General features: G+C 41.3%; 1 protein-coding gene across 1 annotated transcript in view; it reads right to left on the reverse strand.

Moving 5' to 3' along the window:
- Positions 1–23185, reverse strand: part of LOC125454115 (low-density lipoprotein receptor-related protein 1-like) — a 1886982-nt gene that overhangs the window by 845978 nt on the left and 1017819 nt on the right. Inside the window, exon 15 of the mRNA XM_048534492.2 lies at positions 5962–6084. Within this exon, the coding sequence (XP_048390449.1) occupies positions 5962–6084 (123 nt within the window). The remainder of the gene's footprint in view (positions 1–5961; positions 6085–23185) is intronic.

Consider the following 23185-nt stretch of genomic DNA (forward strand, 5'->3'; position numbering starts at 1 on the left):
GACTCTTCACCTGGCCTCCTGACTCTACCTGCCATTACATTCAAACTGGAACAAATAGCAGGAGCTGCAAAATTTCTTGTGTAAAATGTTGCACAGGCATTTTAAATCACAGTCCGTGGTATTGCGGATAGATGGAGGGAATCACTCTATGACATTTACTGGGTGATCTCAGCAAACATGGTATTCTTCCGCATTGATTGATGGCTATTGTTGCGCATCACAATATCTGGAACACTCACTAATATAACTAAAGTGTCTTCTCATTATTCCAACACCTCAGCTGGTAACTTTTGACTGCTAACTTACACATTCTATTGTTTGGCTTTCACTGCTTCCAGTTTTATTTCTTGATAAATCTAATTCCTGAGATTGTAGACTTGCTTGTCGAGTCAGTGTGTTTGATTGAAGACATTTGAAACAAGGACTGTGATAACCATTACACAGGCCAAACTAGAAGAAAACTTTCAAGAAATCTACACGAACACTGACTAGCCACCAAAAGACACGACCAATTCTCACTGGTCTCAATACACACGGACAAAGAAGGACACAAATTTGACTGGGACAACACATCCATAACAGCACATGCCAAACAGGGACATGCCAGGGAATTCCTGGGGGCCTGGTATTCCAACCAGAACTCTGTCAACAAACACATTGAACTGGACATGATATGCAAACCCCTGAAAAACAGAACTGGAAGTAATGCCAACAGCCCCAGCAAATCGAGGCATATAAATAATAAGCAGAACAGAACACCGATACATCACCGGAGGCTCAGTGACGATGTTACCCAGAAGGGTGATGAAATATTTGCAACCAAACACACCAGCTCACCGAGCTAGTCTGCAATTTCATCCACAACCTGAGCTACAAATCTCAAAAATTTTAAACCTGATCCCTGCTTTGTCACTGAAGTATTTGCTCTGCTACAATATTGAGAGGACGCACCTTGTAGCAGCAAGTTTTTTTTTCATTTAAAAAAGTACAGCATCTGGAGAGTGCCAGTCCCTAGAAGCCCTTACAAGTTGCTGTTCACCAGCCAGACAACAGGATAGGAACAGTCAAGGCTGAGGTGTTCTCAATCACACACAATAGGTCGCGAAACTCAATAACACCCTGAGGAAAGTAATACAGCCTCATGCACTATAATGAACTATACCTTCCCTATCCTAACTCAAATTCCAAAGCACGTGAAACAACTAATGTGCATTTTTGCCATTAATGGCCTCTGCTATGAACACATGTAATATGTACCATGGCATGTAAACAGGTTTCAATCTATCCTTCAATTATTCATTGTTCAACATTTGTTTAATGTATACAGTGTTCATATGCGATAAATTTTGTTGAAAAAATAATTTCTTCAACATAAAACATTCACCTATGTTCACATTTCAAAAGCGGTTGGCACTTAAATCCGTATGAAGAAGAGGATCCACCAAATCCTCATTCCATCTGCCAGTAAATGCTCAGTCCTTCCCATTGTTGACACCAATATTTTACACTCATTGTCTGTTGATCTTCTATTTAGCAGTTGCCCCACACCTTTGCTGTCTCATTTACAGTCATCAAATCACATTGCCTTTGGCCCACCATCTTTGTGCTGTCCAGCAAATACTGTTTTCTTCCAGCACTTGTTCCATAACCTACTATGCCTCGGCATTTTACTTGTCAACGAGACATTTCTGAAATAGTTGTGACAGTATCTTCTTCCACTACCCTTTCAGGCACAGTGTTCCATCTTTGATCACCTTCTGGGTAAAAAAGGTCTTCCTCCAATCTTCTCTAAGCCACTTTCTCCTCACCTTAAACATGTACCCTCAGGCCTTAAACATATCTGCTGTGAGGAAAACATTTACACGATGCCTCTCATTAATTCATAAACCACAACTAGATTCCCCACCCCACCCTCCTCAGCCTCCTCTGCTCCAAGGAAAACAAACCCAGAGTTTCCAGTCTCTCCACATAACTGAGACTTTTCATCCCAGGCAATATCCTGGTGTTTCTTCTCTGCACCCTCTCCAGTGCAATTATGTCCTTCTGATAATTTGGGGAACAGAACCACACACCTTTTGCGATCTAACCAATGTTTAGTAAAGTTGTAACAAGACTTTCTTGCTCCATTATTCTATGCCCCAGCACTAATGAAGGTAAGCTTCCCATGTGCCATCTTCACCACTCTTTCTACCTGTGATGCCACCTTGAGGAATCTGTGGACCCGTACTCCAAGGTCTCTTTGTTCCTAAGTAGTTGCTAGGGACCTAACTTTCAATATGTGTATCCCTCCCTAATTAGATGCCCCCAACACCAAAATGGATCATGCCCTCCCTTACCACAATTAAATTCCATCTACTATTGCTCTGACCCATTTACTACCTCATCAAAATCAAACTGCAACTCTTAGCTGCCTGGCTTCAAAATCCTCAATGACATACTTTCGACTCTTTACTATCCCGCTCCCATCGCTCCACTCCTGGCCTCTTGTCTTCCTGCTCCCAATTCATCACCTTGCCCATGACTCTTTAACACCATGTTCCTGACCCCTTGTTGTCCCACTCTAACTTATTAGCGCCTCACTCAAGGCTTATTCTCATGCCAATCCCAGCTCCTCATGCAAAAACTCCAGATTTTTATGTGTCCAACTCCTCGTCACCCCACTCCCAACCTCTTATAGTCCCTATTCCCAACTCTTCAGCACTCCTTTCCAAATCCTTACCAGTGCGCTCCTGACCCCTCAACATTCGATTCTTGAACCCAGCAGGGGGCATGAGGGTGATGAGCAGGTGGTAGCACATGGCAGCGATAAAGTAGGACGCAAACAGTGGCAGAAGTGCAGCCTGTAACAATGAGAGGTCAGGAGTGGGGTGGCTCTGTGGAAGAAGGTGCTAACAGTGTTCCTTTTAGATTGAGACAACAAAGTGTAGAGCTGGATGAACACAGCAGGCCAAGCAGCATCAGAGGAGCAGGAAAGCTGATGTTTCACGCCTAGACTCTTCTTCAGAAATGGGACGCGCCACTCCAACCCCACCCCACCCGGCACTTTCCCCTGTAATCGCAGGAAGTGCAACACTTGTCCCCACACTACCTCCCTCACCCACATCCCAGGTCCTAAGATGACTTTCCACATCAAGCAGATGTTCACCTGCACATCCGCCAATGTGGTATACTGTATCCGCTGTACCTGGTGTTGCTTCCTCTACATTGGGGAAACCAAGCGGAGGCTTGGGGACCACTTTGCAGAACACCTCCACTCGGTTCGCAGTAAACAACTGCAGCTCCCAGTTGCGAACCGTTTCAACTCCCCCTCCCATTCCTTAAGCGACATGTCCATCCTGGGCCTCCTGCAGTGCCATAATGATGCCACCTGTAGGTTGCAGGAACAGCAACTCATATTCTGCTTGGGAACCCTGCAGCCTAATGGTATCAATGTGGATTTCACCAGCTTCAAAATCTCCCCTCCTCCCACTGCATCCCAAAACCAGCCCAGCTTGTCCACGCCTGCCTAACCTGTTCTTCCTCTCACCTATCCCCTCGTCCCACCTCAAGCCGCACCTCCATTTCCTACCCACTCACCTCATCCCGCCCCCTTGACCTGTCCGTCCTCCCTGGACTGACCTATTCCCTCCCCACCTCCCCACCCATACTCTGCTCTCCACCTACCTTCTCCTCTATCCATCTTCGGTCCTCTTCCCCCTCTCTCCCTATTTATTTCAGAATCCTCTCCCCATCCCCATCTCTGATGAAGGATCTCAGCCCGAAACGTCAGCTTTTGTACTCCTGAGATGCTGCTGGGCCTGCTGTGTTCGTCCAGCTTCACACTTTGTTATCTCGGATTCTCCAGCATCTCCAGTTCCTACTATCTCTGAGTCCTTTTAGATTGACTTCGTTCTGTGCCCTCAGGCAGCTTCCTGAGACATGGCTGGCAGTGATGTGACAGGCATTGCAAATTCATGTACAGGGAGTGGATAGCTTGCAGTGTGATGTCAGAGTATCAGCTCCTCCTAAATATTGTATGAAGCTGCGCAATACCTTAATTCCATTGTTTTTCTGTTTCATGCTTCACAACAGCTGGTTAACAGCAATTTCAAAACAGATAATTGGTGTGGGACAGCCCTGCAATGGTGATAAAACTCTCCAGCTCTGGGAGAACAATTCACTATTCATTCTTTAAACATTATGATAGCACAACTGCACAAAATAACTGTGCCCAATCTGCCTTACTCCAGTAATTGTAGAGCATAAAACAGCATAATAAAGCTCACTGAGATCCAAATATAAGAATACAACAGGATTCGTTGTTTCATGAACAGGATTATCAAATTAAAACAATAATGGCTGGAAACACTCAGCAGATGAGCAAATATCTAAAAATTGAAACAGGGCTAACTTTTCAACTCAATTATCTTTTGTCAGACTGTATTTCAAATTTCCATTGTCCACAGCATTTTCCTTTTGAGGCAGGATTAAGGGCTGATATCCTGAAATAAACTGTCTCTAGGAACGATAGTCTAACATTTGAAAGGGCAAGAGCATCATTAAAATAATGTCATGCTTCCCCCTCCCCAGAGGTGATTTGTATACTAAAATAAGCAACTTACGGCCTAACTTACCTCCTTCACCCCAATGAAGAAATTACAAGCAAGTTTTTACTTTTTGTGGCTATCAGTCGAACATGAATCAGAAATCACCTGAATTGTACGTAAATTAGCAGGTGAATTATGGTTGATGTGAACTGTATATTAATCATGGATTAGCAGATCAACTGGCCAGACAATGAGGTTATACATATTCACATTGCTCCCTGTTCAAATGTGGGAACACATGTAATTCCTCAGTCTTTCCAACGGACCTCGAGAACATTGGCTCTCTCTTTTTTTCAATCATTCAATTGCTTCAGTTTTCAAACTACCAGCAAAAGTAACTCCACTCCATCTGAGGAACACAACACACCAGGCAGCATCAGAGGAGCAGGAATGTTGAAGTTTCAGGTCGGGACCCTTCTTCAGAAAGTCCGGAAGAAGGGTCCCGACCCGAAATGTCAGCTTACCTGCTCCTCTAATGCTGCCTGGCCTGCTGTGTTCATCCAGCTCCACACTTTATCTCAGACTCCAGCATTGGCAGTTCTTACTATGTCCATTCCATCTGATCGTCCTTGAGGCAGTGATCATCTAAACAGAATACGCCTACAGAACGTATGATAATGGGAACTGCAGATGCTGGAGAATCCAAGATAACAAAGTGTGTAGCTGGATGAGCACAGCAGGCCAAGCAGCATCTCAGGAGCACAAAAGCTGACCCAAAACGTCAGCTTTTGTGCTCCTGAGATGCTGCTGGGCCTGCTGTGTTCATCCAGCTTCACACTTTGTTATCTTGGATACTCCTACAGAACGTACTTAGCTGGGGTCATGGCTGTCTTAATGGCACACATTCCTCAAATACTCCTTTGCGTGATGGTTTTAAGTCTTGGCCACATTGACACATTGAAGCGCTGCCATAGAATTTTTCACATTACAATCTAACATTTCCTATGCTCTAACACTTCCTTTAACTTCATTTACTTTTATCTGTACAATGCACACAGCTGCCTGTAAATGTATCTTCTCTGTTATTCCCCTGTTACTGGTCTCCTTTGTCTTTGTGCACTTGGCTTCTGTATTTTAACTTCTTTCCAAATGGTACTATTTTCAGATCAAGACTCACCAGTTCACATGGACTAATTTTCTTATTAACTGAGAAAATTGCAACTGATCCCTTTAAAATTGATGCTCCCTCTTAAATTTTTGTTTACAAACTTTCTTAAAGCCAATTATAAATTCCATAGGCCTTATAAATAAATTGCAAATTTTCCTGATCACACTGCTTCCACATCAAATGTTATCATACTAGGATAGTCACAACATGGTAAAAACAAAATATTATATCAATTGAAAGTGGAATAGTTCAAAATGTGAAACTTACATTTGCAGGTAATGTTGTCCTTATCCAAATATTGACCATCAGCACAAGCACAAACTCTTCCACCAGGGATTATCAAACACAGGCTACTGCATCCACCATTGTTCCCACGAGTCAAATTATCAGCTAGAAGGGAGATTACAATGTCAGTAACCACATTTTAATTTAAAAAATGATTAATATGTACTGAGTACTGTTTGTCTGCAGTTAATTACTCTCCATCTGTATCTTCTTTTTACTTCTCAACTCTGCTGCCTTCCAATTCCTCCCCTGGAATAGAACTATCACCAAATTCATTCAGAATTGCACTTTCAGAATCACAAATGTTTGGCTTTAGTCCATCCGGTCACATTGACATTTATGCAGCAACTGACATGTCCAACCACCTTATGACACCCTAGTCCCCAATAAAAACAATTCTCACATTGACAATTGTGTTATCATAGTGATGCTAAGCTCTCAGTTGTCGTCATGTTATTACTTGGCGCGATGCTTAGATGCTGGCCACTGATGGCTAGTGGTCGGGATAGTGTGCCATCACTGATCGTGCTCTGTTAACCAGGACAGAATTCCTAGCCTCTAAACTGCTTTTGCAGCCCACTGTATCAATTTAGTTTCTGGAAAATGGAAATCCAGGATGTTGACAGTGGGGGATCAAAGCCATTGAATTCAAGGGGAGAGGACTAGATTCTGTTCAGTGCTCAACACTTGTACAGTGTGAGCACTACTTGCCACACTTCTCTATAAGCCTGGATCTTGTTCTAATTTCTTGTTGTATCTAGACTTTTTCCCCCATGGTCCAACACAGGCATCTTCACATTGTATCTCGATGTAGGCTGCTTGAATACCTGACTGTACCTCTTCAAATACTTTCTTGATGAGTGAGAGGATACTGATAGGACAGTAATTGGCCAGATTGCCCTGTTTCTTTTTCTGAGCACGACATGCCTGGGCAAATTTCCATATTTTGGTGGGGTGGGGGGGCAGGGAGTGGGGGTGGGGGTGGGATGTGGATGAAAATATTGTAGCTGTACTGGAATATCTTAGCTGGGGGTACCCGTCTGTTCTGGAGTACAAATCTTAATGAATGACAGAATATTGTCAGGTTCCATAGGCTTTGCAGTATTTAGTTTTTTCAACTATTTATTGACATTCAGAGAATTGTTAGTCAGATGACCATCAGAATCGAAAGACTGTCTTATGAGCAAAGGTTTAATATGTTGGGACTCAGCTCATTGGAATTTAGAAAAATGAGAGGATGTCCCAGTGAAACATATAGGATTCTTAAGGGACTTGACAGTGCTGAAAGGATGGGAGTGTCTATGACCAGAAGGCAGATTTTCTGAATTGAGGGATGCCAAATTAAGACCGCGATAAGGACCAATTTCTTCCATCAGCAGTTGTGTGTCTTTGGAACTCCTTTCCAGAGAGCTATGCGGGTAGAGCACTTGTATATATTTAAGGCAAAGATACAAAAATCGATCTGCAGGAGAATAAGGGTTATGGGGAAACACAGGAAAATCAATGTGATGATCAGTCATGATCCTAGTTAATCATGGAGTAGGCTCAAAGGGCTGAACGGCTTCCTCCTGTGCTTATTCCTTATGGTCTTATGGGAATGCCAGGTAGAACAAATCAAATTGGCTGAAGATTAGCACTTGTGATGTTGAGGACCTCTGGGGGAAGCTGACCTTCATCATTTACTGGGTGCTTCTGGCAAAAGTTTGTTTGGATTTGGATGCTTGTGGAGGCCCCTCCTCCAGTGAGGTGTTTAATTGTTGACCACGATTCACGATTGGATGTGAAAGGGTCTCAGAGCTTAGATCTGATCCATTGGTTGTGGAACTGCCTAGCTCATTCATTTGATGCAGTACTGTTTGGCATGGAAGTAGTTGCTTTACCACCTTGACACGTCATTTTTAAGTATACCTGGTGCTGCTCCTGGCATGCCCTTCTGCACTCCTCATCGAACCAAGCTTGCTGGTAATGGTAAATATAGGGCGATGACACACCACAAATTTGTAGATTTTGTTGAATACAATTCTATGGCTGCTGACAATCCGTAGCACATAGGTGACAAGTTTTGGCTTATTATATTTGCTTAAAATTTATCTCATTTAGCAAGGGGTGATCATGCCACCCAACTTGATGGAGGGTGTACTCAATGTGAATCTTCCAGAAATTCTGTAGTGCTTACTTCTGACAGGGAGGTTACTGACCCAGCTGAGCAGCTAAGTCCTCTAGAACTTGAGCAACTCAGTCAGTAATATTGTGGCTAAATAACGTTTGGTTGTCGTGTTTAAATTCCCCACCCAAAGTATATTCTGCACCTGAGCCATTTCCAGTGATTTCTTTTTGTACTGTTCAATACGGAGTGTTCTCAGCCAAGACAGTGTGGGGCTGGAGGGTTGCAGTGTGGAAGGAGGTGCCTGGTGATCAGCAGGAGGTTTCTTTGCCTATGTTTGAACTAGTGGCAGAAGAGTTAATGTTGTCAATGTTGATGACGCCAAGATAACCCCAACCTCCCATCTTCACACAACTGTTCTTCTACATCTGCTGGGTTGTGCCACTGGTAGCGCAGGTCATAGCCAGGGGATGATACATTTGGGACATTGTCTGTAAGGTATAATTCCTATAATATAATTACATGTTTCTTGACTAGTCTGCGAGATGTCTTGCCTAATTTTGGTGAAGATCCTCAGGAAGGAAATTAGAAAGAAAGCTTTTGTGTTGTTGATTTGGCTTTGTAGTTTCCATCGCCAAGGTTAATGCCAAATGGACTGTTCAGTTGCATTTCTTTGAGACTTTTTTTGCAGCCTTATCAAACTGATAGGTTTGCTGGGCCATTTCAGAGGGCAGTTAAGTGTAAACTACTGCTGAGAGTCTACTGTCATACGTACAAAGAAAAAAGAAAATTACAGGAACAGGGCCTTAGGCCCTCCAAGCCTGCGCCGATCAAGATCCTCTGTCCAACCTGTCATCTATTTTCTAATGGTCTGTGTCCATTTGCTCCCTCCCCATCCATGTACCTGTCCAAATATATCTTAAAAGATGCTAACATGTCTGCATCTACCACCTCCGCTGGCAATGCGTTCCAGGCACCCACCACCCTCTGTGTAAAGGGAGGCAGAATTTATGCCTTAAATGGGAAATTAGTGAACCAGACGAGTTTCTTTACAGTAACAACTCTTTTATGGGCATCCTTAGAATTTAATTCCCAGATTTTTATTTTATTGAATGCAAATTTCATCATCTACCATGATGTGATTTGAACATTGATCCCACAGTATTCCCTGGGGGCCTCTGGGTTATCAGTTAAAGAACATAAGCACTGCACTATTGCCTCCAACTTGCACAAAGCAGTTTGGAAGAATTCTGGTAAAGATTCTCATTTCTATCCAAATGTTGTCTGGGTAACAAATCAGCGCAACACCTCAGGAGTCATTTGGTGCTCTTGAAGAGGGTTAGGGCTGGGGAATTGCAACGTCCTGGGCAACTCTGTATTTCTATTTTGCCACAATGTAAGGTGGTTTGGCTGACCTTAGAGTAGAAAAGAAGAAAATCTGGACGCTAAAATACCTGGGAAGGGTATGGCAATGGATTTGGCTGACAGAGAAGAAGTCTGATTGCTTGTGTGTTGTCTGAGTCCAGATAGAATTTTGCTTTCTGACTGCTGGACTGTCAGCAGATGTAGGGTGAGGTGCAAAGGATGTTCCTGTTGTAGAGGGATGCAGCAAAGCTTTCTCACATCCATTTCCAGGACAGATGTATAAAGAGAAATTGAATTGATTAGGATTGTATTCACTGGAGTTTTGATGAATGAGGGGTGCCTCATAGAAACCAACAACATTCCAATAGGACTAGACAGGATGAGACAGGATAGGCACAGGAAAGATACTCCATTAGTGGGGGAGTCCAGAGCCAGGGGTCATAGCTTAATGATAAGCGGTTAATAGTTTCAGGATTGAAGTGAGGAGAAAATTCTTCACCCAGAGACTAGTGAGCTTGTAAATTCACAACTACAGAAAGTAGTTTGCTTTCAAGAAAGAGGTAGATACAGCTCTTGTGGCTAAAGAGATCAAGGGATATGGAGAAGGGTGGGATTAAGATCCTTGACAGTGATGAGCAGCCATGATCAGATTGAAGGGCAGAGCTGGCTTCAGGCCTATTCCTGCTCCTGTCTTCTATGTTTCTAAGTTTCAGGCTACCCAGTAACATCGTAACATGGCAATCGGCATAGTGTAAACATCTCTTGGGCCCTTGACAAAAAATTTAAAAGGGCCTGTTCCCCCAAAACAACTCAGGTACCTTCTGGGCAGATCAGGATGACCATTCCATCAAAATTAACAACATTCCCCATCTCATTTTCAAGTTTCTACTGCACAATTTCTGCCTGGTACAAGGTCTGAAAATCACTCTACTTCCCCTGCACCTTCCCCCACAACCGTCCCCCATCCACCAAAAAAAGAGTCAAATTCAAAAGAATATTTGGTTTGGAGATATCATGATCTACCTTCTTTCCCGAGCTTTAAATGTATTAATTTATTTAATCTTTCATAAAAAAAAGCTACAGAAATTCTAATATGTCACTTAGTGTTAACTGCAGGGAATATTCTTTACATGTGTGCAATTTAACGCAGCCAACTTTGATTAACATTTCAAAGAAATTTACACTCTGTTAATAGTGGGATTTTGAAGGCAGCAATCTTCAGCTTCAGACCTCAAACCTTTATCGCCTGATACAGACTCCTCTCCAAAAATCATGAATTACATAAGGCAATTGTGAAGTAAAATTCCTGTCTGATGAACTTATTAAACAAATCCATTTTATTTTCACTAAATATGCAGTCATTTTATCAGAAGATACTAACATTGCTCTGCAACTCTAAACAGGAATTATAAATTGCTCTCCAGAAACAAAACAGCCTGAGAAAGGTTGTCAGCAACAATTTAAATCGACATATGTTAAAATATAGTGCACTTTAAAACCTTAGCTTAGTGTACAGGACAAAGCCCTTCTGTTTTTTTAAAGAAGGAAAGATTCAATCTGGGGCACAAAATAACAAATATAATAACAAAATGTAAAAGATTTTTGAAGCGAATTTGACCAGAGGGATGGAAAATCATACGGCTGAAAGCGAGGAATTTGCTTTTGTTGTTTAAAAAAACTTGAAAGAGAAAACAAATGAGGGAATTATAGTAACTAAAAATGAAAAGAAGTGTGACATATTTAAAAAGGGATTATGGAATAGTTGTCTTTTAAGTGCAAAATATATTTCTGATCATACTAACAGTGATCACCACTTTTGTCTGCCAATGCGATACAACTAAGAAACATGAATAACATGCTTTCTTGTTCGTATTTGTAATTCTTAAAGGTTGAATGCAACATTATCATTTCCAAGACAATCAACCGAACAAAAAACTTTGCTTATAGCAGTGCATGTATTATTTGCACGAATAAATACGCGTTAACTGCCGAATGCTGACATTTGAGGGTGAATAATTGGATGGTTAATTCAAGGGTAAGTATGTTGTTCTGGACTATAAACACATCATTACTGAAAACAAGACATGTGAACTATAGATAATTGCTATCATTTATCCAAATATGTTCAACCAAGATGTGCACATTTATTACAGCTATTGCTATACATTCAGGCAATTCACCAAATTTATGGGGAGATCTGAATTGCTTTAATTTTCATTTTCACAACATTACAATATGCCATTGAAGTTTCCACTGAATTAAAAGAAGTTAAATGAAAGCCGAAAATGTTGTGATATTTCAGAGAAAAGTTAAATTCAACACAAAATCAAAATCAAGTGATTAACTTAATCTTCAGTTCAACGGTATTTAATTGGTTCAACACTCTTGGCCTCACTTACATGTTACTTCCCTGACTTTAATGATGATGGACTGATTTTTATTCAGTCGTAAGCACATTTTAAAAAAAAGTGCATCATCTAACTTTCGAAGAAGTTGCTTTGGTCGTGTATGGAAGCAAATGGGTAGTTCAGTCTCCAAGAATTGAATGTATTAACATTTTAGAACTGTGCAACTGTGTAACATACTCTATCCCTCAGACTGGGCTGTGTTCAGTGCTTAATTTGTACATTCAGAGTAAAACAACACTCGTTATTTTGTAAAAGCCGAAAGAACTGTGGATGCTCTTAATCAGGAACAAAAACAGAAGTTGCTGGAAAAGCTCAGCAGGTCTGGCAGCATTTGGGAAGAAAAAATCAGAGTTAACATTTCGGGCCCAGTGACCTTTCCTCAGAACCATGTGGGCGCCGGACCTGAAACATTAAGTCTGATTTTTTTTTTCTCTTTACAGATCCTGCTAGGCTTGCTGACTATTTCCAGAAACTTTTGTTTTTGTACTTGTTATTTTGTTTCATTGAGCACAATTGCCCACAAGCTTCAGTCGCATTTTGATCTCTCGTTTATTTCAAGTGCTCATGTTCATTCCTGATGACTTCTTGTTGTTCCTTTCTAAAATCTTCCATTGACCATGAATCCTCAAATGAGGGATGAGGACTTGGAGGAAAAGGGGTGGTAGATGAGCCCATTCTTCCCAATGGTGAAATACATTAAAGGTTTGGAGGTGGGAAGTAGAGACCAGGCTTCGTATGACTACATTATCAGTGTGTTGACATTACTGTCCCATACCAAAATTCTCAAAAATTTGCTTTTTGTAGATGGTCATACTTACTTCCTGTCTTCCAAGCAACAAGAAGAACCTAATGGAAGAGGCACCAGCTGATTCATCAAGCATGTGGAACAAAAATTCCATAACATAGGCTTTTCCTAGCGGAAGCTGAGGAGAAAGCTATTAACAGCTTCAGAGTTGTGTGACACAGATTTATGGGCACACAACTGCAGAGAAAATTGACATATTGTTGCAGTAGCCAATGGTAACATGAGATTCGAGTACATGCAGCAAAGGCCTCATTGTATATGTTATTCAGATTGTCCTCTCAATTTCTGCAATGTAGTTATGGCTCCCTGAGGTAGAGCTAAGCTTCATCTCTTAGAATCTCACCATTCACATGGTTGGTCCTATGTATGATTAAGTGCATTTTGATATCTGACTCCAATGATGTGCACTGATCTTCTGTCTTGCATAATGGAAAATCTGTACTTGGAATAAATTAAACCTCTTCCTGCTCACCATATGGAAAATTTTGTTCCAGCTCATGGCTTCGATACTTGCTATGTGTGAATGCCCTGAAACCAATAAGGCTCTCTGGCTCTCTCCCTCTGTTATTGAACACACATTAAAGTAGACAAGTTGAGGAACACATCTATGATCAGCCGAATGTGCCTTGGCTCATGTTCCCCAGATCCCTTGTGGTAATTTGGAAGGGTGTAAACCAAAATAATAAAAAAAATCAGGGCTGTGCTTACATTTTTAGCTGATGTGAGAGGATTTCTGTCAGTGGAATGATGTTGCAGATCTTTGTACAGAAAGTGGTGCAGATTTGCAATAGCAGCCTTTGGGAATTGCACAAAATTCCTCTGAGAGATGATTGAAGGGCTTGAGTCGCCTACAAACACATTGCTGAAGATTGTGGTTGGTGGACTGGTATTATCTGTCACATGGGAGACAGTGGTATTTTGGTACTGTCATTGCCCGAGTAATCTAGTGGTCTAAGCCAATGGTGTGGGCTGTGCATTCAAATCCTACAATGGTAAATAGTGGAATTTAGATACCTGGGTCTTTGGTCCTGTGAGGCAGTCGTGCTAAACACTGAGCCAAGATGCAACCCTAAAGCCCTCAGGTGCTCTGAGCAGGGCTTAAGAGAAACAAGGGTTCAAGGTGAATTCACACATGTAAACAATCAAAAAGCCTAGCTCAATTATCAGATGATCAAGAGGAGAACAGTTGGAAAGACAGAACTAATGGGAACTGCAGATGCCGGAGAATCCGAAATAACAGAGTGTGGAGCTGAATGAACACAGTAGGCTAAGCAGCATCTTAGAAGCACAACTCCTAAGATGCTGCTTAGCCTTCTGTGTTCATCCAGCTCCGCACTTTGCTATCTCGGAAAGACAGAACTGTTGGCAGCCCCTCTTTCAATCAGAGTTTGTTTCTCTCCCATGTTTGCTGCTGATAGGCAACTTAAAAATATACCACCTAGACTTGAAATCCCCCAACCTAGGGAAAAGACACCTGCCATTCACCTTATCTGTATGTCCCATGATTTTATAAACCTCTATAAGATCACCCCTCAACCTGCTACGCTCCACTGAAAATGTCCCAGCCTATCCAGCTTCTCCTTCTCACCTAAATCCCTCTATTCCTGATATCCTTGTAAACCTTTTCTGAACCCTCTCCAACTTAATAATATCCTCCTTTAACAGGGCTACCACCTCAGCATTACATCCCAACACCCCTACCTACATCAACGGGACTGAGGTCAAGAGGTGAACAGCATCAAGTTTCTCAGAGTGATGATAACCAATAACCTGTGTTTGACTTCCCATGTGGATGAGGCAGTCAAGAAGGCACAACAATGTCTCTTCTTCCTCAGGTGGCTCAGGAAATTTGGTATGCCCACAAGGTGCCTCACCCATTTCTACAGATGCACCATTGAAAGCATCCTGTTCAGGTACGTAATGACCTGGTATGACAACTGCCCTGGCCAGGACCATAAGAAACTACAGAAGGTGGTGTGCACAGCCAAGGCCATCGAGGAATCCAACCTTCCATCCATGGACTGTATTTACACGGCTCACTGCCGCAGAAAGGCAGCCAACATCATCAAAGACACATTTCAAAATTAAAAACCAAAAGAACTGCAGATGCTGTAAAACAGGAACAAAAACAAAGTTGCTGGAAAAGCTCAGCAGGTCTGGCAGCATCTGTGGAGGAGAAAACAGAGTTAACATTTCGGTTCTGGTGACCCTTCCTCAGACCCACTTCACCCCAGTAATGACCTCCTGCAACCTCTTCCGTCAGGCAGAAGATACAAAAGCCTGAACGCACACACAAGCAGGTTCAAGAACAGCTTCTTCCTGGCATTATCAGACTGATGAGTGGACTCTCTAACCTCAAATAATGCTGATCTTGCTAATGTCAATCTCATGCCCTATGCAATGTTACCTGCCTAAGCCTTGATGACCTGTACACCCTTTGTTTACTATGATCTGCCTGCACCACTCAAAATCAAAGCATTCATTATATTTCAGTACACGTGACAATAAATCAATCAAACAATCAGTCAAAACTGTGTGAGGTAAACTGGATGTCTCAGTCAACAAAGTGAACAGATAAATAAGTTGAGGAGACATTCTGTGAAGTTAGACATCCGTATTCAATATTTGGTTCTCCTTGAGGTTTTCAAACTCCCCAAGTCTACTTGCAGCAGGCAAATTGGATAGCAGTTATCCTTGTTATTTCCGGATGCACATTATGGAGAAAGCAACAGTGACATTGCATCAGAAAGTCTTGTCTACAGCATCAATGATAAGAATACATCAGCAATTTAGTGCTGCAGGATTCGAGTAGGTGAATGGTGAAATTGTTGCATTTGTGAACCCAGAAGTGAAAATGCAGGACAGAACTAGTTTGTGATCGAAGGAACACTTGGGAAGCTAAGTAACTGAGGTGATTGCGTTGCTGAGGCTGCTGTTAGTTGAGGGGTGTGGTTGATGACACTTGAGTCTGGGCCATGGATGGAGCGAGGTGCAGGACTGGAGGTACATCAGTGACTGGGTCCAGGTGATGGGGGTTATTATTGGTTGAGAAAAGGTCTCGGGGGTGGAGTGTGCTCAGCCTGAGTTAGGACAGGATGCTGTTGTCTCAGACCGGGCCTCAGTCGGGAGAGTGGTGTGGTTAAAGGAATGAGGTTGCTGTTGTCCAAGTCTGACCCTTGAAGAGTTGCCATCAACCTTAGCCTTGTGCACCATGTTGTTGGCTGAGGCTGGAGGGTTCTACGCATATGAGCAGAGTACAAGGGGAGGTAAGAAAGAGCATGGAGGAAATGGTATGACAAGGATTGGGGAGATGAAGAGGCTGCAGTGGGGAGCAGAAGAAGGATCTGCAAGTGGGTAAGAGAGCTGAAGGGGCTGTTGGAGAGGGATAGTCTGCAAAGGAAACAATTGCAAGGGAGCAAAGGAGAAGAGTCTTTAGAGTGTGGGAAGAAGAAAGCTGCAGAGATGTTGGAATCCGCAAAGTATAGACTGGAAGAAGGAAACTGCAAAGGAAACAGTTTCAAATCTGTAAACAAAGAAGTACTCATTCAATTCAGAGCCATGAAAACTTAAATTACTGTGGAAATCCTTAAAAGTTCTTAAAAATAAATGTTAGATCTTTAGTTACAGCTGAACATGTTCAAGAGCCAGTAAACAAAAGGAAATGCAGTTGATACAACTCCAATGAACGCTGTTTCAGTTGTTAAACTTAAATCTGGGATCAAGATCTGATATCCCATGAAAAGAATTGTAACTGCTTGATTAAAGGAGTTTTGTACATGAGCTGTTGAGATGCCCCGGCTGTTTCCTCGTCAGTTTGTGGGAGGTGTGTTTTTGAATTATCTCTTTTATGTTAGTAGAAACTTGTGTTAGTTTGCAAAACACTCACTAATTTTTGTCTGTTATCTTGTTAGTTTGATTGTTGTGTCCAGGAAATTAATACTTCCTATGTCTGTTGCAGATTTAATTTCATTGAAGATTGATAATAATTGATGGTATTGATGATTTCTCCTTAGCCTGCTTCTGGAAGACTCTAAACATCCTGTATGTTAATAAAAACAATATAGGGAGGACTCCTAGGTAACTGCCTCACCTAATTACTACATCTGTGAGAATAAAAAAGAAGCCCCTGAAAACTAAGCATTAGCTCCCAAAAATCATAAAGTAGCCCTCAAAAATCTCATGAGTCATCAAGCAAGGCAAAAATAAACTCTGACTCTTTCAGAGTTTGTTGGTATGGAATAGTGAGATTCTTGCATTGTCTTGGAATCATGGAGTCACAAAACACAGAAGCAGAGCCTTCGGTTCAACCTGTCCGTGCCAACCATGATCCCAAACTAAACTAGTCCCGCCTGTCTGCACTTGAGGGATATCCCTCCAAACAATTCTTATTCATGTAGTCACCCAAATGTCTTTTAAGAGTTGTAACTCTGTCGACATCCACAACTTCTTCTGGAAGTTCATTCCACACACAAACCATGCTCAGTGTAAAAAGGTTGCCCCATGTCTTTAATCTTTCTCCCTCTCATCACCTTAAAAATATGTCCCTACTCTTGAAATCCCTCACCCTAGGGAAAATACATCTGCCATTCACCTTAACTATACCCATGATGATTTTATAAAGCTCTGTAAGGTGACCCCTCAACCTCCTATACTCCAGTGAAATAAGTCCCAACCTATCCAGCTTCTCCTTATCACCTAAACCCCTCTATTCCTGGCATCCTGGTAAATCTTTTCTGTACCTGTCCAGCATAGTAATATCATTCTTATAACAGAGCGGCCTGAATTGGAAACAGTACTCCAGAAAAGGACTCACCAATGTCCTGTATAACCTCAACACTACCACCCAGCTCCTATTCTGTGTGAGGTAAATTGTAAGTTTCGGTGAAGCAGAGTGAAGAGATAAATAAGCCAAGGAGACATTCTGTGAAGTTAGATGTCCACATTCACTATTTGGTTGACCTCAAAGTTTTCAAACTTTCCAAGTCTCCCTGCAGCAGGCAAGTGGGGCAGGAGCGATTCTTATTTTTTTTCTGAATACACATTATTGAGAAACAAGAGGGATACTGCAGCAGGAAATTTCTGTCTACAGCATCAATGATGAGCATACACAAGCAATTTAGGGCTGCAGGATTTGGGTGGGTGAGTAGTGAAATTGGCCAAAGCAAATGTGGAAACTCTTATTTAATGTTTACAGGACCCATAAGTGGCTGACCCTAAATTGCAACTTGCCTCAATTTTCTTGAGCACAATAATGCAAAATAATGGCTTTAAGTGCAGAAGATAGCAAAAGTGTTTGGGGAAAAAAAGATTTTTCACACTTTCATGTTAATCGATTTTTTTCCAAGATCAGCGATAAAAATAATGTTCAAGACTTCACTACTTCTCTACAAATCCTGACTAAAAGCAGAAGAAAATGCACTGAAGAAAAAAAGTAGGCTGCATTAAAAATCTTTCATTGCTGCTGTTGGCATTTATTGATTCATTTAATAATTTTATTCCACCCCACCAGAATTCTGAGAAACACCTGCCATAAAACAAAGGTCCTGTTTAGATTTACCTCTCCAATCTAAAATTGTGGACTAAAAGAAAATAATCACTTGACATTCACAATCAACTACAAGCTATTACATTTTATTTCCTTTGTCTATGCAAGTGTGTGACTTAGGATTCACTTTGGTATCACTGCGGTCGGCTGATATGAATATTAAGGCTAAGTTGCTCTTTACCATAGTTGGTTGTGTTGTTGCTTTAATGTATTCTAGTGGATTTAAAGCAAATAGCTACATGATTACTTAGTCAATACAATGCCTGTAGCAACAAGGGCAGTCTTACACACTTATTCTTTTTAACTATAGTCTTCTAGTCTGATGGCATGCTGTTATCCTAACTGGAGTGCCAGTAAAAAAAAAGGTCTTACAAAGAATTGTATTTCCAAAAGATCTCATCATGTCATTGGGAAGTATCACACAGCATTAAGCAGACAGTAAATTTCTTGGAAGAACAGTGGTTATTCTGATGTTGATGAATGCAGAAATCAACTTGCGCAAATACAGATCTTAAAAACAGTAGCTAGTTGAATAAGCCATTATTCTGAATATAGAATATCAAACTGAAATGTTAATGTTGACCACAGGACACAGAAAGGGGAATGCCACTGACTGAGATATGTCCTGAGTGTGACATTGGGAATTTGGTTCCTATGGTGAGTCTTGGCAAGTTTGTCTCAAGATTAATTTTAGACAAAGAGTCGTGCTCTGATGTAAAGCTTCCAAAGAGCAAAATCAGGTAAGTGTACTAACTAAACAGGAAGTTCCCCGGAAATGGCATTTGTTTGTCAATAAGCTGAAATCTATTGCCTTAAGAGTGAAAAATAGATTACTGCAGATGCTGGAAATCTGAAATAAAAGTGGAAAATGCTGGGGAAAAATGAAACCAGAAAAAGACTGAGGAAAAATAAAATATCAACAGGCAAGGCAGCATCTGTTTATGGTAAGGATGGTGGCATAGTAGTATGCTCCAACCAGAATGCCTCCACTCCTTCTGTTTATTTTCCATTTCCTTCTCTTTTTTCCTCCTTTTTTCTCCCCTGTTTTTGGTGTTATCTCCCCCGCCACCCTTGGTGCTCACCTCCCCCATGGCTGGTCTCAGCCCAGTCTCTCAGCATCTTGTGGCAGGTCCCGGCCTGGTCTTTCAGTGGCTCCTGGTGGGTCCCAGCCTGGTCTTTTGACTGTATGTTGGCCAGTCTCTCAGTGGCTCATGGCAGTGTCTTGGTTAGGCATGTGAATGGGTCCTGCCCAGGAAAGTTTGCATGACAATCAGAGGAGATCAGAGAAATGGCAGTTTCCACAGCAGAGCCAGCAACTATGGCGGCAGCATCAAGAACAGACAGCTGAGGTCTCTCAAGAAGCAAGATAAGCTAATCAAAGACTGCTGAACTTTTAACTTATTCCCATATTTTTTCTAATATGCATTATGAACGACTTTAACATTAACTTTTACCTTATTTCTTTATTTTTCTGCTATTCTATGAAGTAATGCTTATTAACTGATTTCTCTTACTACTTTGTACCTCAGTGCTTTTGTACCTAGAAACCTTGGTAGCAAAGATGGCATCATGCGTGGCAACATTATATACTTTTTACTGTACCCCTGTACTTGAGTACAGGTGACAATAAAACATACATCTAATCCTTGGAGGCGGTAATGTATTTGTATGTGGAATTTTGTTCCCTTAGCGTGGTGGAGATTGGTTATTTAATATAATGATGCTGAGAGGTCAGGAAATTTGGCAGGTCCATAGGATTCCTCACCAACTTCTACAGATGCACCATTGAAAGCCTTCACAACCTTTCTGAGGAAGAGTCACTGGGCCCGAAACATTAACTCTGTTTTCTCCTTCACAGATGCTGCCAGACCAGCTGAACTTTTCCAGCAACATTGTTTTTGATCTTGATTTACAGCCTCTGTAGTTCTTTTGGTTTTTATTGAAAGCATACAGCCCAGGTGCATAATAGCCTGGTAGGGAAAATGCCGTGCCCAAGACCGTACAAAACTACAGAAGGAGGTGTGCATAGCCCAGACCATTACGGAAGCCAAACTTCCATCCATGGACTCCATTTACATGGCTCGCTGTCATGGGAAGGCTGCCAACATCATCAAAGACCAATTGCACCCTGGTAATGACCTCCTACAACCTCTTCCATCAGGCAGAAAATATAGAAGCATGAACGCATGCACGAGCGGGTTCAGGAACAGCTTCTTTACAGCCATTATCAGACTAATGAATGGACTCTCTAGCCTCTGTTAATGCTGATCTTGCTAATGTCAATCTCAAAATGGGCACATCTGTCCAAGTCTTTTTGTCTGTACATCCTTTGCTTACTATGATCTGCCTGACCCGCTCATAAATAAAGCTTTTCACTGTTTTACACGTTAACAATAAATAAATAAATCAATAAAATGGACGTGCCAGTGTTGGACTGGGTGGACAACATCAGAAGTCACACAACATCAGGTTATCGTCCAACAGGTTTATTTGAAATCACAAGCTTTCACAGCACATCAGGTGAAATGACAAAGGAGAATTTCTCCAAAAGCTTGTGATTTCAAATAAACCTGCTGAACGATAGCTTATGTTGCGAGACATCGAACATAATCAAAGCACGTGTAGATACATTTTTGATTGACAAGTAAGTCAAGGGCTTTACAAAGCTGGAAAGGAATATGGAGGTGAGACAAATACCTGGTCAGTGATGTTCTTATTGAATGACAGAACAGTCTTGACCAACCCAAATGGCCTACTCCTGCTCCTAATTCTGGAGTTCTTTCTCCACACATGTGTCTCCCTGCATTTTCTACTCTTCATGTAGGTTTCCAGATTTTACATTATTTAGCCTCTGGACCAATTAATTCATTTTTTGTTATTTTTTGTTGAGTAAGGAATGCTCGCCAGAAAAATTAGGTAATATTTGGCTGCACTTTCATAACACTATGAACTTTCTGCATCCACATTAGCAACACAGGCAAATAAATGTGCCTTCAACTTGATGGTTTATTTGAAGGAAAGAACTTTTAACAATCCAGAGTTCTCTTGCACTGTACAAAGAAACTCTAACCGTGTCCAAGTGCTCAAATCCTTGTGCGAAATGTAATTTTCTGACCCAGAGTTCCATAATGTTGATGTGAATGAAACTGATCGAATTAACAGAGATTAGCTTGTCAAATGGACAACAATCATCAAAACTGCCCAAACATAGCTAATCTCAGTAACATATTTTTACAAAACTACAATCCCTTATAATTTGTTGTGAGTGTCTAATAATAGAGTTGCTGGAATTAATGATAGCGATTAAACAAAGTGTGCAATGAGATAATTGTGAAGCATGTACTGTTAAAGTACAATTGATATGAATTTCAGTGCAAGCAGTTCAGACAAGATAATGTGCTCAATGAAATCATTTGCAATATTTTGGCAAGGAGGGAGAAAATGAAAAGTCACATGCTTCTGTTTCAATATAACATTTGCAATGCAACATGGTAATAATTACCACATTAGGGTGCGTTTGTGTGCAAAAATGTAAAGGAAACTGCCAAAAAACAGGAAAATAAACACTTCTGTGGAAATTATTAAAATCCAACTCTCTTTATATCTGACAGCTTTCGACAAAATTATCGGAAAATATGTTTTTTATGTGGACTTGCAGTTTTCATCTATTAATGGCAAAATTGCTTATTATTCTACTTTAAAAAGAACACAATAGGCTAAAAATTGGCTGACTTCAATTTTTGGAGAGTGGCGTTGTGATTTTGATGTTTCGGTGTGGTTCCCTGAGGGAAATACATAAATCTGGTTTTTCCATCTCACGTGATTGCAGAGTGTGATCAAGCATCTGCCACACTGCCTTCTGTCTGTGTTACAAAGGGGTTTGAGCAGCACGTGTTAATTGCACATTGTGCAGACAGCCTACACTCCTGAATGGAGTTCTGTAACTCTTCAAGGGAAGCAATACTAAATAATATTATTTCCAGTTTCAGCAGTTTGATCACTGAGTTTACGAACGTGAACAGTTAGCAACACTGCAGCATATCCTTAAGGCTGAGAGTTATGTGGTTAACATGTTGATAGATGCAGTTATTTTGTGATAGTATGCCAGGAAGGAAGGGATAGCTAACCACAAGATAGCCTAAAAGTAACAGGCAGATACTACACAAATCTCCCATGCACTTCCTGCTCTTCAATCAGCATTCAGTTTTGAGTGATGGTGCAGCTGGGCATTGCAGGCACTACTGAGTCCTTGGAACCATGGGTAGCAAGCTGTACGGAGCGGGAGAGGGATAAAAGGAAGGCTGAAAGAGCCATTGTGATCAGTGATTTGTTAGTACAACAGATAGGCATTTATGTGCTTGCTGATATGAATTGAAAATAATGTATTTCTCATCAGTGATTGCTTAACGCCTTGGGTTTGTTCACTTAAAACAGTAAAGCAAATTACAAGCTATAAATCAGCAAGCCAACAGATTTCTGAATATGCAGCTTACAGATCCACATCACACTAGCTGTGAGGTGGAGTCAAAACATTATACACACATGAGACATGAAGTTCTTAAAGGTGAAGTATCTGAAAGACAAGCTACATAGAGAACAGTCTGAATAGAAATAGAACATTACAGCACAGTATAGGCCCTTCGGCCCTCGAGGTTGTGTCGACCTGTCATACTGATCTCAAGCCCATCTAACCTACACTATTCCATGTATGTCCATATGCTTGTCCAATGACGACTTAAATGTACTTAAGTTGCCGAGTCTACTACTGTTGCAGGCAAAGCGTTCCATTCCCTTAAACTCTCTGAGTAAAGAAACTACCTCCTACATCTGTCCTATATCTTTCACCCCTCAATTTAAAGCTATGCCCCCTCGTGCTCGCTGTCACCATCCTAGGAAAAAGGCTCTCCCTATCCACCCTATCTAACCCTCTGATTATTTTATATGTCTCAATTAAGTCACCTCTCAACCTTCTTCTCTCT

This window comes from Stegostoma tigrinum, chromosome 7 (assembly GCF_030684315.1).
Source record: "Stegostoma tigrinum isolate sSteTig4 chromosome 7, sSteTig4.hap1, whole genome shotgun sequence".
Lineage (NCBI taxonomy): Eukaryota > Metazoa > Chordata > Chondrichthyes > Orectolobiformes > Stegostomatidae > Stegostoma > Stegostoma tigrinum.